Source organism: Mesoplodon mirus, assembly GCF_964341445.2.
Source record: "Mesoplodon mirus genome assembly, chromosome: 5".
Classification (NCBI taxonomy): domain Eukaryota; kingdom Metazoa; phylum Chordata; class Mammalia; order Artiodactyla; family Ziphiidae; genus Mesoplodon; species Mesoplodon mirus.
The window spans coordinates 101,451,763-101,468,940 of NC_138980.1; the positions used below are offsets into that span (position 1 = coordinate 101,451,763).

The following is a 17,178-nucleotide window of genomic DNA, read 5'->3' on the forward strand; positions in this document are numbered from 1 at the left end:
CCTGTGAGCCATGACCGCTGAAGCCTGCGCGTCCGGAGCCTGTGCTCCGCAACGGGAGAGGCCACAACAGTGAGAGGCCCGCGCACCGCAAAAAAAAAAAAAAAAAAAAAAAAAAAAGGAGTGCAGGGAGTTCCTAGAAATGCCTTGATTAAAGCTTGTACAGATTGACCTGGGAACAAAGTGGAGAAAATGTTCATTTTTATCTAGGATGATTTGGAAATGCTTATAGACAGTGTGGCACTTGAACTTAAGTTGTGAAGGTAAGTGATTTCTCATAATGCAAGCAAACTGGGGGCAAGTTCTTAACAGGAAAAATTAGTAGGAAAAGTAGAGGCAAAAATGTGTGAAATATCTTGACAGGGAGTTTGTTATGACAAGAGTAGCATGATTGTAAATTGTACAGGGAGATTTGAGCTTGGTAAGGGCCTGGTCATGGGAGGCTTTCTTTGCCATGTTAACATGAATGATGTTATCCTGTATGCACCTAGAAGCCATTGAAAAGAGTAAACCTCAGAAGTAAAAGTTATCAAATATGTGTTTTAGATAGATTAGTTTGAAGATAATGTGGATGAAGCTGATAGGGGAAAACTGGAAACAAAGGAAGATACTTAGGAGACCAGTTTAGAATGTAGCTCTATTTAGAGATAGAGAGAAAAGAACATAATAGAGAAATATTTAGTTTGGATAAAAGGGCAAGGTTATTAATTTGATGTTCCTGGTATAAAATGTGTAAAAATCTAGAATTATGTCCACTTGTCCAGTCTGGGGAACTAAATGAATGATAATGCATTAACTGAGATAAGAAATTCAAGGAGAAGAGAAAGTCAGATTGAATATAATCAGTACAGTGTTGAGCATGCCTTATTTAAAGTTCGTGTGAAACTTCTGAGCAAATATTCTCAGCAGCGAGATGAGAAAGATGATAGTAATACTCTAGAAGTCTAGTTCTGAATCTTCTCATGTCTCCTGGTAACTGTAGAGAGCAATAAGTAGAATAAAATATAACATGCATGCACACACACATAAACACACATGCACACATATACTGTTGTTTCAGTACAATTATGAGATCAACAAAAAATGACAGAGTTGTAATTGCATATAAATATTGCCAAAATTGAAGTAGAACAACGAACCAGCTTGTAGATTCATAAAGATGTTACAAAGAATAACAGGGAATGTGGAGAGGGTCTCAAGATTGACAGACCTCAAATATCTCCAGCATATATTTCTGCTCAAGAAGAGAGGGTTGTACCTTAAGATGGAAGTTCTGGGAGTAGGACCGAGGTAGATAACTCAAAGCAGAGTATTTTTGGAAAGAATGGGGAAAAAGTTTTGCAAAATGCCTAGGGGGTCCAGACATAGCAGATCTAAAAAAGTGCCAGCAAAATACCATCTACAAGTGAATACATAACTTTGGAAAACAATAAATATGAAGAGATCTCGAAAGCCCAGATCTGGCAGTACAAGTTCTTTTGAAGCAGGCCAGGTTTGCAGAGGCAGAGAAGGTATAACCACACATAGGGACTATATTTAACTCCTCTATATAAACAGAGAAGATAACTCTTCAGTTTTGAAGCTTGGAAAGCTGGTGCATGTTCTATTCCCATAACTTTCTGCCTCTAGTTTAAGAAAACCCATCTCATTTAAAATGATTAAGTAGAAAAGGAAAAGCTTCTGCCTACATACCAAATAATTATAGTGAGAGAAATGAAAATTATTAAGCATTACTTTACAATGGACAGTGAAAACTCACTAGAACAATGTTACCATGAATCAGATAAAAATATAAATGTAACTCTATGTAAGTTTAAGTTAAAAAAATTAAACAATCTTGGCCATGAAACAAGAGAAAAATAGCTAGATGAAGGAGGCTATGGAATGAAAACTGACAGAACTCAGGAAAGAAATAAATGGGAAAAAATTTATAGATGAAGACTAAATTATGAAGCACACAAGGAAGAAAAGACAACATAGAAAGCATGTATGTGGCATAGAAGGGGGAGGATGGAGAATATAAAAGTAAGAAAAAGTATTAGAGAAAATAGGCAAATATAGAAGATAGGAAAAGGAGAGCCAAAATGCACATAATTGCAGTCCCTAAAGAAGGAAACCAAAACAATAAATATTTAAATCTATAAAGTTTACTGATATAATAAGTAATGATAAATAATGAATAAATAATTAAATAAAATAAAATTTGAATCTACATATTGTAATGGCACATCAAGTGTCTAGGGAAATTGATCCAGAACAATCAATGCTGAGATGTACTGTGATAAAATTATTGGATTTAAAGATGCAGAAATAATCCTTTTGTCATCTAAAAAAAAAAAAGGAAAAACAAAAGTTTGGCATCAGGTTTCTCAACAGCAGCATTCACCTCCAGAAGACTGGAGAAACACTTAAAAGATCCTCAAGGAAGGAAAACATGAGCTCATTATTTCATCATCAACAAACTGCCCTACAGTTATAAACAGTTTGCATATGGAAGTACCCGGGATATGTTGATATTAGATACTCCTTAAGAACTGACAGCAAGGCAAATTGTAACCAACCAAGATATGATTGGGGAAATTTTGATAAACGGTCTGGCGAGGGACTTCCCTGGTGGTACAGTGGTTAAGAATCTGCCTTCCAATTCAGGGGACGTGGGTTTGATCCCTGGTTGGGGAACTAAGATCCCACATGCCATGGAGCAACTAAGCCCACGTGCTGCAACTACTGAGCCTGTGCGCCACAACTAGAGAGAAGCCTGCGCACCGCAACAAAGATCCCACATGCCACAACAAAAGATCCTGTGTGCCTCAACGAAGATCCCGTGTGCTGCAACTAAGACCCCGCGTGCTGCAACTAAGACCCAACGCAGCCAAATAAATAAATATTTTTTAAAAAAAGGTCTGGTGGCAAGCATCAAGTATGTTAAACTACTTAGATTTAACTATCTATATTTAGCTAATATATTTAACTAAGTGCAATTAATTTATGCTAGAACTAAGGCAAATACTAAGCTGAGCATAAGGGTGGCAAAATAGAATGAAATGTAATATGCTTTGATAAAGTAGAAATTGTACAACTAACAAAAATGGGAGAAGTAAACAGGGTAGAGATCAAAAGAAGGATAAGCTTGATGGCTGCCTAATAGATAATAAATGGAGAGTCAAGGGATATTATTTTTATAGACATTTTATTGAAGCATAATATATTTTCAGAAGAGTGCACAAATTGCAAATGTAAATTGATGGATTTTAACAAAGCGAAGACACCTGTGTAACCAGAGTCCAGCCCAAGAAACGGATAATACAAGTATTCCAAAAGCCCCTCCTCCACCTCCCTTCTTGTCTAAACCCTTAATGCCTAAAGTTTACCACTCTCCTGACTTCTGCAGTGAATAGGCTAATTTGTTCTGTATTTGAACTTTATGCATACACAGGAGAATACAGCACATAGTCATTTGTGTCTGCATTTCGTTATTCAACAACGTGCTTTTAAGAGTCATTCATATGGTTGTATATAACAGAAGTTCATTTTCATTGCTCTGTAGCAGTACTATCCAATCAGATTTTGTAAAATGATGGAAATGTTCTATATCTCTGACATCCAATATAGCCTCTAGCCACATGTGCCTATTGTGCATTTGAAATGTGGTCAGTGTGAATGAGGCACTGAACTCTTAATTTTATTTAGTTTTAATTGACTTAAATTTAAGTAAGCACACATGGGTAATAGTTACCATATTGTACAGCATAGTTTTATAGTAGTCCATTGTGTGAATATACTAAAATTTATTCATTCTGTAGTTAATGTTGTTTCCACTTTAGGGCTAATATGCTGTTTCTATGAACATTCTTTTACTTGTTTTTTGGAAAACATATGAATACATTTCTATTGAGTACACATATAAACAGCAGAATTGCTGAGTCATATGTATGTTAAGCTTTTTAATAAATTTTTAAAGTATCTGCACTAGTTCATTCTTCTAGCAGTCTATTTTTAATTGTTCTTAAACTCAAGCAATTTTGATAGGTGTATAAGTGTTGATATTTCATTGTCATCTTAATTTCCCTATTCAGAGGATTAATATTATTGAACATGTTTTCCTTTATTCATTAGCCATAGGAATGTGCAATTTTGTCAAATGTCTTTTCTGTTCTTTTGTCTATTTTTACATTGGGTTGTCTGCCTTTTTTATTATTGATTTGCAGAATTTCTTTATATACTCCAAATGTGGGAGTCATTTGACATATATATTCATGACAAATATCTTCAACTCTATGACTTGCCTTTTCACTCTGATAATGGCATCTTTTGAATGAAATATAATTTTAATGTCCTGTTTAAGAAATCTTTGCCTAATCAAAGTCATGCGGACATTTCTTATGTTATTTTAATAAGAGATTATAAAATCAATAATTCAACGGGGAATGATATTTTTTGTATAAAGTTGGAACCCAGGTTCATCTTTTTTTGTATGGATACTAATTGACTCACCACCATTTATTTAAAGGCTGTCTTTTCCCCCCACGGACATGCACCAGCAGACTCTATATATGTGGTTCTATTTCTGCACTCTGTTCTGTTCCATTGGTCTATTTGAGCATCCCGGTACCAACATTACACTGTCTTAATTCCTGTGTATTTTTTGTGAATATTTACATCTGTCTTTGTTGTAAGTCCATCTTTGAGATTATCTTGGCAATTCTTGGCCCTTTGTATTTCTAGGTGATTAAAATCACCTAGTTAATGTCCATAAAAAAAACATGCTGAGATTTAGATTGGAATGTCTTTGAATCAATTTGGGAGCATTGCTATACTTACCACACTGAGTCTCTTGATCAATCAGTGAAGTATGATTCCTTCAGTTATTTAAATCTTCATTTATTTCTCCAATAACGTTTCATAATTTTGTTTTTCAGAGTTGAGGTCTTAAACCTCCTTCATTAGATTCATTCCTGTTTTTGATATTTAGTATAGCATAGTATAAAATAGTTGTTTATTACTGGTATGAAGGAAATGTAATTCATTCTTATTGCTTTGACCTTGTATTCTGCGACTGTGTTCATATTAATTTCTAATAGTTGGTAGATTACTTCAGATTTTCTATGTAATAATGAACAAAATTCACCACAGCAAAGCTGCAAAGAAATAAAGGCTTTATTTGGCATCTGAGAATTCCAATTCAGGAGACACTGATCTGAGCAGGAGTTGAAAATGTGTTCCAAGGAGGAAATAAAAGACGGGTTTATGAAGGCAAAAAAACCCAACAAGGTTGCACAAGTTGTTTCAAAATAATTATAATTGGTACTGGCAAGCCAAAGCTATTTTTATCTTTACATGATTGGTTGCGAAAGGCTACCACTAGAGGGAGGGGAAAGTTCGTTACTGTGGCAGGTTGCAGGTTTTCTTGTAGAGTCCTTGGAATATTTGTGGTTTGGCCCAATTCAAAAGTTCATGGTTCCAGCTGGTGAGGATGTGCATAAGCCCTGCTTCCTTAATGGCCTTCCAGCTCCATTTTAAAGAGCTCTCTTAGCAATACTGACTACATGCTGAAGTTCCTTTTTCCACAGTACATAATCACAATCTGCAAATAATTTTTATTTCTTCTCCAACGCCTATACATTTTTTTTCTCTTGCACTGATTAAGATATCCTGTACAACGTTGAATAGAAGTAGTGATGGTATACTTGTTTTTTATGCCCATCAAGATGAAAGTTTTTGGTATTTTATTGTTAGATATAAAATTTGCTGTAAATTTACCCTTAAGTGTGATATTGGGACCATCTATCAGAATAATAATCTATTTCTAGTTCACTAAAACTTTTTTTAATTAATAAATTTTAAAATTTATCAAATGCATTTGATGCATCTATTGAGATGATTGCAATATGATACCTCTACTTTATTCTAGGAATAAATTGGATTTAGTCAGTTGCTTGATTCAATTTGCTGATACTTTGTTTAGAATTTTTACATCTATATTCATGAATAAGGTTGCCTTATAATTTTCCCTTATTAATGTGCTTGTTAGGTTTTGGCATCAATGTTACTCTGGTTTCATAAAATAAGTTGAGAAATATTTCCTCTTAATATCTGGACTAATTTATGGAGGTATGGTATTATTTTTTAATTAAATCTTTGGAAGAACTCACTTGTCATGTACCTGACCTAGAATTTCTTTGTGAGAATGTTTTAAATTAAAAATTGAATGTCTCCCTGTGTGTGTGTGTGTGTGTGTGTGTGTGACTAACAAATCTTTCTGCTTTTATCTTTATAATTTCTATCATTTTACTTCTGTGTTTTTAGTATTTTTATTTTATTCACCTATATCTTCTGTCTATTGGTATATATGCCTTTTCTATCCAAGTATAAATTTAGCTGCATCCCAGAAGTCTTGATATATATTTTACTCATACTTTCAATTCAAATATGCCTTTCAATGTATTTTTCATTTAAACCATGTGTTATTTAGAAGTGTACAGTTGGTGCAGGATTGGTTCCTTCTGATGGCTATGAAGGCAGGGTCTGTTCCAGATATCCTTGGCTTGTAGATGGCAATCTTTTCCTGAGTCTTCACATTATCTTCCCTCTGTGAATGTCTATGTCCATATTTTCTCTTCTTATAATGACACCAGTTATATTGGATTAGGGCCTACCCAACTGAACTTATTTTAACTTAATTACCTCTGTATCCAATATGATGGCATTCCAAAGTACTGGGAGTTAGGATTTTTGGCATATAAATTTTGGAGGGAACAGAAATCAGTCCATAACAGTAACAAACCATCCCAAGTTTAATCACTTAACAACAATAATTTATCCTTATCTTTTATGGTTCTGCAAGTTGACTCAGCTCAACAAGGTAGTTCTTGCTTAAGGTTTCTCTTGAGCTTGTGGTCAGATGGCACATAACATTTGAGTTACCTGATAGCATGACTGGGTTAGATTTCCTAGATGGCTGACAGTTTAGGCTAAATTTTCCTAGGAGCCTAGGTGGGGCTGTTGATTGGTCATAGAGGCTTCTTTATGCAACTTAAACATCTGCTAACAAGGTGCAAGTATTCCAAAAGGGAACATCCCAAGTTTTAGTGTTCTAAGAGACCCAGGCATAAGATACAAGGCATAAACTGCAAGGCTTCATTAGACCTAGGCTGAAAGTCCAAGAATGTCACTCTTCTGCATTCTATTTGTCAAAAAAGTCATGTTTCAAAAAGAGGGTGATTAGATTCCATCTCTTGATGTCAGGAGCAACAAGCATGTATTGGGGGAAAAGAGGAATCAATGATAGCCATGTTGAGTGATTATCTACCACAGTATCTTTCACTGGTTTTGGAAAATACTTAACTATTCTTTCTTCAAATATTGCTTCTGCTCCATTCCTTATCTACTCACCTTTTGGATATCAGTTACACATATTGTAAACCTTTCACTATATCCATGTATCTTTTATTCTTTTTTTTTTTTTTTTCTTTTTTTTTTGCTGTATGCGGGCCTCTCACTGTTGTGGCCTCTCCCGTTGCGGAGCACAGGCTCCGGATGCGCAGGCCCAGCGGCCATGGCTCACGGGCCCAGCCGCTCCGCGGCATATGGGATCCTCCCAGACCGGGGCACGAACCCGTATCCCCTGCATCGGCAGGCGGACTCTCAACCACTGCGCCACCAGGGAGGCCCTCTTTTATTCTTTTTTACTTTCTGTTTTCATTTGTTTTTATGCTCTGTGCTTCAGACTGAAGTTTTTTCACTGATCTCTAATGTATTAATAATATTTCCACCTGCTTTTCCAGTTACCTGTACTCTAGTTTACTAATTCTACCATCTCCTGTGTCTAATTAGTTGTTAAATTCACCTATGAGTTCGTTATAATTAGTGTACTTTTCTGATATAGAATTTTATTTCTTTTTAATAGATTCTAGTTCTCTGATAATATTCTCTACCTTGTCATCTGTTTTCTTGGACATATTAATCTTCTAAATTTAAAATGTCTGTCAGATATCTAGTATCTGAATATTCTGTAGTACTATTTAAATTTAATTTTTTTCTCTTGACTCTGTCTCTTGTAACTCCTATAATTATTTTTAATCATTTGAGATTTTGTGTACCAAAAATAATAGAGACTCTGAACATTAATAACTCCAAAAATATTTTACAATAGCTTTATTAAGGAAGGTAGAATAGGAACAGTTCCCTGTAAGCCAAGCAGGAATTTAGCTGATTTAAGGAGAGGTTTAAGTTTTTTAAAGACCTTATCAATTTTCAGATTGTCCTTTATCCTAGAGTATAGTCTTTCAAGAGGTCCTGATTGAAAGGTATGTTAAACATAGGATCCTTCACTTTTGATGACATTTGAACTCCAGTATTTGTCTACCCAGTCACAGTAAAACTTCCTAGAGCAATATTATCAGTTCTTTTTACATTGCATTAGAAATAATAGGACTTCCCTGGTGGCGGAGTGGTTAAGAATCCACCTGCCAATGCAGGGGACACGGGTTTGAGCCCTGGTCTGGGAAGATCCCACATGCTGCAGAGCAACTAAGCCCGTGAGCCACAACTACTGAGGCCCCGTGCCACAACTACTGAAGCCCATGCACCTAGAGCCCGTGTTCCACAACAAGAGAAGCCACTGCAATGAGAAGCCCGTGCACCACAACAAAGAGTAGCCCCCGCTCTCTGCAGCTAGAGAAAGCCCACACGCAGCAACAAAGACCAAATGCAGCCAAAAATAAATAAATTATTTAAAAAAGAAATAATAGCCAGTACATTTAGCTAACTATTTGGTAAGGTAACAGCATATAAAAAATAACAGATATATTGAGCTATACACACACACACACACACACACAGACACATTCAGTTAAAAAAATTTAACATATATTAACTGAAAAATGAAAACAAAATAAGGTCTGTAGTCTGGTTAACAGCAGTAAGCCAATGTCAGTTTCCTGGTCTTAATGTTATATTACAGTTCTATAAGATTTCACCATTTAGGGATGCTGGGTGAGGGTACACATGATGCTTTGTACTATTTTTACAACTACCTGTGAGTTTCAAAATAATAATTTCAAAATAAAAATAGTTTCAAAATGAAACACACTTGAATGTCACAAAAACTGACTTGAACAATTTGAAAGGATATATCTCAGATTATTGAATAGGAAGACCTAACACCACCAATATATCAGTTCTTCTTAAGTTAATTCATAATTTTAATGTGATAATGAAAATACTAATGGAATTATTGAACTATAAAACCTGATTCTAAGTTTTTATGGAAAAATGAGCAAGAGTGGCTTGGGAATCTGAAACAAAGAAGCACAGTAACAGAGGCTTAGCCTCATAAGCTAAAATGCACCATAAAGTCTCAACACTGAAGCAATATAATATTGATTTATGAATAGACTGACATTAAGTCTAGAAATAGATCTCAACTCATATAGGAATTTAATATAATGACAGTAAAATTCTAAATAAGGGCATCAAAAATGGACTTTTAAGAAAGTGGTTTGAGTATAATGGGGACAAACTTTGGGGAAAAAATTATATCCAGAACCCATATGATACACCAGGAAAAACTCAAATGGGACAAAGATTTAAATGTAAAAAAAATTAAATAATACAAGTGGTAAAAAAATCAGCTAATTTCATTATTATTTTTAAAAGGTGAAGGTATTTGTAACTATGACTAAAAATCTAGAAGTCATAAGGGAAAGACTGATAAGGTTTACTCCATAAAATTTTAAAAAATAAGCAAAGTCAAAAGCCAAGCAACAATGAATTTATGCAACTCATATTCTATAAAAGATTAATTCCTCTAATAAGTAAAGCTCTCCTAAGATTAACATCCCAACAGAAAAGTGGAAAAGCATCAAAGAAAACAAAATACAAATATGAAAGGATATTCAGCCATATCTACAGTAAAGGTCATAGAATTAAAAATTTTTATGTGATAGTATTTCTTTTGTACCTAGTTGACAGGAATAAAACATTGATAATAGATCTGTTTATGTGGCTGTATAGAAAAAAGTATTCATATATTGCTTGAAAGAGCACAAAATGGTGCAACTCTGATGAAAAGGGTATCTTTAATACTTAAAAAAAATTGCAGATATGTTTACCCTTTATGCCAGCACTTGTACTTCTTGAAACCATTTTTGCAGATATCCTGCAAAAAATATATTTACATCCATGAGGCTATCTATATTACATACAACCACATATTATGTATGTACTATATACATGAAACAACAAACACTGGGAAAAAACTAAGTGTGAAAGAGCAACAGACAGGTTGAGTAGATGATTTCATTTTTGCACAATGTAATATAATGAAAGTGAAAACAAATAGGGAGGGGCTCTATGTTCATATAGGAGGGGATCTTAAGAATATATTGTAACATGAAAAAATCAGGTACAAAACAGTCAATGTATGGGGTTCACCAAAAAGTTCATTCAGGTTTTTCCATGAGATGTTACAGAAAACCTGAACAAACTTTTTGACCAACCCAATAGTTTGCTACTTCCTCTGAATGAATGAGAGTATAGAGGTATGCATTTATAATCATTTGTATTTTCATAAAGAAACACTGTGAAGGTATAAATAAGAAAGTGATGAAAATGATAACCTAAAGGGATGGGATAGAAATGAGAGTAGATGAGAGCAGGGGTATAAGTAAGCATGTCTCTCCAGCATGTGCTCTTTGTATAGCTTTCCAAAATATAATCATACTCCAAATTCAACAGAATTTAATTTTTTTAAAGTACAATAAAAGTCAAAAACAAATACATAAATTGTGAAATCATTATCAAGTGCTAATGTCATGGAAGTGGTGTAGGATGGAATAGCATTGCAGGCCAATGCTCCTACAGAGGATAACTAGAAAAGCTGGGTTAAATTAAAAATCATATATTTAAAGGCACAAAGTGGCAGAGAACTAGAGGGATTAAAATTCCAGAGAGAGCAGAAGCTTTTAGAGATGAAATAGGGATTTAAAGCTGTCCCTGACATTCTTGTCAATTCTTTTTTTTTTTTTTTTTTTTTTTTTTTTTTGCTGTACGCGGGCCTCTCACTGCTGTGGCCTCTCCCGTTGCGGAGCACAGGCTCCGGACGCACAGGCCCAGCGGCCATGGCCCACGGGCCCAGCCGCTCCGCGGCACATGGGATCCTCCCAGACCGGGGCACGAACCCGTATCCCCTGCATCGGCAGGCGGACTCCCAACCACTGCGCCACCAGGGAGGCCCTCTTGTCAATTCTTGATGACGGGTAGATGCTTGACAACATGGACTAGGTCTAGGTAGAGTGTCACACTAGGGGGCAAGCAAACTGTCATAGTTTCTGGTGACCAAATGGGGCCAAGAATGACACCATTCTTTTTCCTCTGGAGAATTCTGATGAAATCTGAAGCTGTGAGGCTTAAGTCTAAACAGAAAAGTATCAATATCATGATTTGTCAGTTCTCGCTCCATCAAGGTGATCATTAAGAAAAATTAGTTCTTCATTTCTTTCCCTTCCATCCCTCATTTAATTAATTAATTTTTATTATGATTATTTTTTAATTTCTTGTGGCACATGGGCTCTAGAGTGCAGGCTCAGTAGTTATGGCGCACAGGCCCAGCCGCTCTGCAGCATGTGGGATCCTCCCGGACCAGGGATCAAACAGTGCCCCCTGCATTGGCAGGCAGATTCTTAACCACTGCACCACCAGGGAAGTCCCCATCCATCATTATTTTAATATGTGTATGTATTCTCACCTGTGATAGTTACCATGGATTTAAACAAGAAGGTGGATGAGCACTTTAAGGGAAAAAGGTGAAATAAAAGAGGAACAGAAGTGACCAGATTCCTGCTTCTCTAATGGACTTTACAGAGTGGCAAGATAGAAAAAAAAAAAAAGTAGTTTCACTAATAAGTTTTCAGTTGTAATATTAAAACATACTGCAAAGAAAATGTAGAATAATGCCAAGAGAGAATTATGGGACAATCTAAACTAAATCTCCTCTCTGGGGATTTAGAGAGGGTGTCCTGAAGGAAATCGCATTTAAGCTAAACCCTAAAAGATGGGGGATGAGAATTTCACACAGTGGGAACAATGTATGCAAAGACTCTGACTCTGAGTGCAAGAAATAGCTATATAAGAGTGTTGTATGATAGAATGTCGTAAACAAAGAGGGTGGTAAAGGCAAAAGTTGTGAGGTGGCATGCAATGAGACTGATGAGCCATTGAAGCTTCCTAGTGGGTTAGTGAAATAATCAGAATTTTACCTTAAAAAAATCACTGTGGCTCTATGTGGAGAGTGGACTGCAGGGATAAAAATGGTTGTTGGCAGATAAGTTAGGAAATTGTTTTATTTTCTTCAGGCAAAAAATGCACGCTTGGAATAGGCCAGTGGAATTAGAGATGAAGAAAATCAGAGAGATATATAAAAAGAGTTATTTATAAAAATCACAGTATTTTATTATTGATTGTCTGTGGTGAATGAGGAAAAGAATACTCTTTCAAGCATGCTTCTTTCCAGGTTTTGGGCTTGAAAACTGCATGGGTGATGATTCCATTTCTTGTGACAGGGAGCACCAGGGGAAGAGCAACTTTTGTGTGTGATAGGAACTTAAGTCGAGAACTCAAGAAAGATATGGACTGAAAATATATATTTAGAAGTCATAAGAGATAGTGGAAGCTGTCTTTTACATCCTGGAAGAGTACTAACCAATATTTTGTTTATTCCATGAAATTCTTAAACCATACCATCATAGCCTTACTCCTTAGACAAAATACCAAAAAATTCACTTTATTCTTAAAACATAGTAATGTTTTTCACTAAAAAATTGTGTTTTATGAATATTATTTCTTGTTTTGCTGTTCATTTAACTGATTTTGGAGAATTATGAGAATCATTCATCTTTTCATCTTCTTTTGTATATCAGAAAGAAGGTTATAATCAAACTGAAGATACATAAATATTTGTTAATAATTATGAGTTATTGTTAGCTCTTTATATACTTCAGAGAACACCATTATCATACTACATATAAAAAAAACTGCTTATGCTAAATGAAGCAGAATACTCAATTTTAGTTAAGCATATGACCCACATTTCTATTTTATACCAAAAACTTTATCCTAAAGTGTGGTTCTAAAATGTGACACTTTACTTCCTTTATATGTCTTTAATGAATCTGCTCATAATAAAAGTTAAATTATTTTTCATTTAAAAACATTATCTTTTAAGAATTGGTAAATATGTTTTCATTTCCTAGTAGTATATATTTGAGGAAAGAACATATATTTTTACCAGGTTGATACAGGTGGAATTATCTCACTTTTTACAAAATAGTCATAAAATACTGAACATATGCTACATTTTAATAAATTGAGTCATTTTGGATGACAGTATTGGTCATACTTGTTTATTATTCAAGTTCCAGAACAAGGAAATAAAGGGTAAGCATAGGATTTATTTAAAATATCCATTTTAAATGTAGCTTTTATTTCTTTACTTTCTAAAATGTTCAAGGGTTGATTATTTTTTGTTGTATTTTAGTTTATTTTCCAAAATACTAATATGTGATTTTTGTACATTATTTTTCTTTTTAAAACAAATACTTGACCAATACAAAATACAGAGATCTTCATTCTTTATATTTGAGAAAGTTATTTCTTATTTATTTTAACTTTTGAATAGTGAGGGTAAAAGTCAGAGGTCCAACCGAAAAGAGATGGCACCCTCAAATTAGGACAATTCAAGTAAGGTTGAATAAAGTGGCTATTTAAAATGTGGGCAGGGTATAAGGAATCCCAAAGTATAGTGCAATACTTCAGGTCTGTTACCACTCAACACCCAAAGGGAAACAAGGGTAGGAAGAAGAGAGACCTGTAGAGGGTACTGCTTTGCCTAGTGACCCAGTCAACTTGGGTAACTGCAGAGAGGGAGCCTGGGAATGAAGACCTTGACTTCACTTTCCTTTCTCACTCTGGAGCACCCTATTGGCATAACTCAATCAGTATCCAGAGGCAAGAGAGCCTATTGATGTAGTCCATTACCTAAATGGAGAGCAAGGTAGAGAAAGGTAGAGAGTAAGTTTCACAGGGACAAAAGGAAGAGATCTGAAACAATGGATGTGCACCACAGAATGAAGAATGTGAAATATGAAAGGTAGTGCTAAATTTTTTTCAGCCAAAGCTGGGGCAGAGAGTTTGGGCCATAAATGCTTCCTCCTAGTGAAGCTCAAGTAACTTTAGAATTGGTTGGCAGGGGGCAGAATATGGAAAAATGGGAAGAGTTGCAGTTAATTCACCCAGATTGAACTCTGTCAACTGGCCAAAGAACCTTAAGTCTAATGGATGCACAGGGAAAAAAATTACCCCTGAACCTAGCAAACATTTTCTACAGCTAATAATAATGATTTTTCATGATATCATTGCTATTTGCTTGCAGGATTGTATCTGACAAACACCGTTCTCTGGCCATGGGTGTGACCTTTGTGATTTTGAGAATATTTGGTATGGACTTCTGGCAATCTGTTATTACATTGAATTGAATTGTTTCTTTTTTGATTTATACATGTGTCAACATGTATATTTAGAATTTCAAATAAATAATTATGATAAACTGACACAAAACAATTGAATGGGAGAGCTGCTTTACAGAATTTAGGAGACAATACTTAGTGTAAAAAAGTAATACTTAATGTAAAGCCTATCCTGTCATGTAAAATATGCATTAATATTATATTCAGTTAGAAGAGAATCCTTTTGATCAGAAGTATGTTCTTCAAGCTTATACAAGTGGTTTGGTAAGCTGAAACAAAGCACATATAAGCACAGAAACTATATTTTGCATTGCTTGCATGTTTGAGAAGTCATTAACCTAGACTAGTGCTTTAAAAATTTCTCATTACCAAAGACACTGAATCTGATGTTTTAAAAGATTTATGTCCAAAGAACAAATTGGCTTTGCTGAGGGTGATGCACTGTGTACTTCAGGCTTTCTTAAAATGCAAAAAATAGCTTTCAAATCCACATTATGACTATATTAGGAGCTCTGATTCAAGAAGTTGACTAAAATTATTGGTGGGGTAAAGAAACAAGATTAGACTGGATTGAAGACTGAAAGCCATATGGTAAATGGAGTCAAGAATGTAGAAAATTTTAAGTGTGGCTCTAATGGGGATCAGAGAAATTGTTCTATAGCTAGATCAATATGCAGGGTTTAAATTAGCTTTTTTAATTGAGAAAAATTAGAGCATGTTTTTATGGTCAAAAGTGATCCAGTGGATAACGATGGATTCTTAATGGAGGAGGGAGCATAAGAAACAGCAAGTGCACAACTTCCTACCTCAGAAAGGAAGCCAGTGAGGCTGATGCATTTTTGAATGGGAGAGGGTGGAATAAGATGATGATATTTTAGATACAACTGTCTCTAGATCTTTCAGGGTTTTGCCATCAGAGAATTTAAGCAGAGGGTAGATATTATCTGATTTACATTTAAAAGATAACTCTGCTGCTGGAGGGAGAAATATTTAGCAAAGATAAATGTGGAGGAAAAGAAAAAGGAAGCTTTTGCTGAAGTCTAAGTCAGAGTTATATTAAATTGGGTTCTGGGGGTTATAATGAAAAAGAGAAATCAACTTATTCAAGGTGTACTTGGAGGTAGTGTTACAGTGGTTTATCATGGATTAGAAAAAATATGGTGGGAAATAGAAAAAAATGAGTAGTAGCCCTAGGTTTTTCACTTTGAACAATTATAAACAGAGTACCAGCACTCACTGAGACTGGGAAATCTGGTGATGGGCAGTGGTCTTTGACAGGAATCAAAACGTCATGAGGCATGAGCACTCCGAAAATTTCTTATGGAAGATGGTCAATCATTAGATATGTTAGTTCTGAAAACCCAGTTCTAATGTCTTTGTAGTGGCATTTATTTATTTATTTATCTATTTATTTATTTTATTTTATTTTTAAGACTGCATTCACTTTTACCTGAAAGCAATACTGTTCCTGAGGAAATGTCTCTGTGAGTATATAGAGATTTCCCTCAGCACACAACTATTCCTCTGCATATGAGGCCTTCTGAAGCTAGGGCTGCTACAAACATGCCAAAGCATTTACATTTTCAGTTATTTTTGCAATATCTTGATACATAACAGGCATACATTGCATTTCCAAACTAAATTTTCAGTCATTGAAAATTTCACAATTTGAAATCTTAGGAGATATATTGAGGTGACAAAATCAATATTTAGTATCTCTGTTTTAAATACTTTCTCCTAAGTTTTTCATTTAGAAATTAACAAAAATGTTGAGATGTCAACTAAATAACAACATGCATATCATTCTAAGAAGATGAAGATCTGCTAGCTTTTTTTATATCTACAGGGATAGGGATTTTCGAAAACACTCAATTACATTTTCAGTTTTTAACAATCCTATTGATAAGCAACTTCTTAGATAACTTTAAATGATATGTTTACAGTGATGATGACTAAATATATAAGTTTATGTTTAGGATTAAAATCATTCTGATCCCAACCTACAGTGTTTTCATGGTGAATTTACAATCATTGCGTTTTTTCATAGGGACTATACCTGGACCAGTAATTTTTAAAATAGTAGGAGAAACTTCTTGCATCCTTCGGGATACTGAGCGCTGTGGAAGCACTGGAAGTTGTTGGATCTATAACAAGACAAAAATGGCCTACCTGTTGGCAGGAGTATGTAAGTGATATCTATTGAAGAATATTGAGAAGTAAAATTGTTTTTATTTATTTATTTAAAAAAATTTTAACATCTTTATTGGAGTATAATTGCTTTACAATGGTGTGTTAGTTTCTGCTTTATAACAAAGTGAATCAGCTATACATATACATATATCCCCATATCTCTTCCCTCTTGCATCTCCCTCCCTCCCACCCTCCCTATCCCACCCCTCTAGGTGGTCACAAAGCACCGAGCTGATCTCCCTGTGCTATGTGGCTGCTTCCCACTAGCTATCGGTTTTGCATTTGGTAGTGTATCTATGTACATGCCACTCTCTCACTTTGTCCCAGCTTACCCTTCTCCCTCCCCCTGTCCTCAAGTCCATTCTCTGGTAGGTCTGTGTCTTTATTCCAGTCCTGCCCCTAGGTTCTTCATGACCTTTTTTTTTTTTTTTTTAGATTCCATATATATGTGTTAGCATACGTCTGTATG

The 17,178-nt window shown here is 35.0% G+C and overlaps 1 protein-coding gene across 1 annotated transcript in view; it reads left to right on the forward strand.

The window, feature by feature from the left end:
* The window catches only part of SLCO6A1 (solute carrier organic anion transporter family member 6A1), a gene marked incomplete at both ends in the record, with an annotated part of 203,002 nt that extends 186,290 nt beyond the window's left edge, over positions 1 to 16,712 (forward strand). The window contains 2 exons of the mRNA XM_082623305.1: positions 14,426 to 14,490; positions 16,567 to 16,712. Of these exons, the coding sequence (XP_082479431.1) occupies positions 14,426 to 14,490; positions 16,567 to 16,712 (211 nt within the window). The remainder of the gene's footprint in view (positions 1 to 14,425; positions 14,491 to 16,566) is intronic.
* Positions 16,713 to 17,178: the final 466 nt, after the last annotated feature.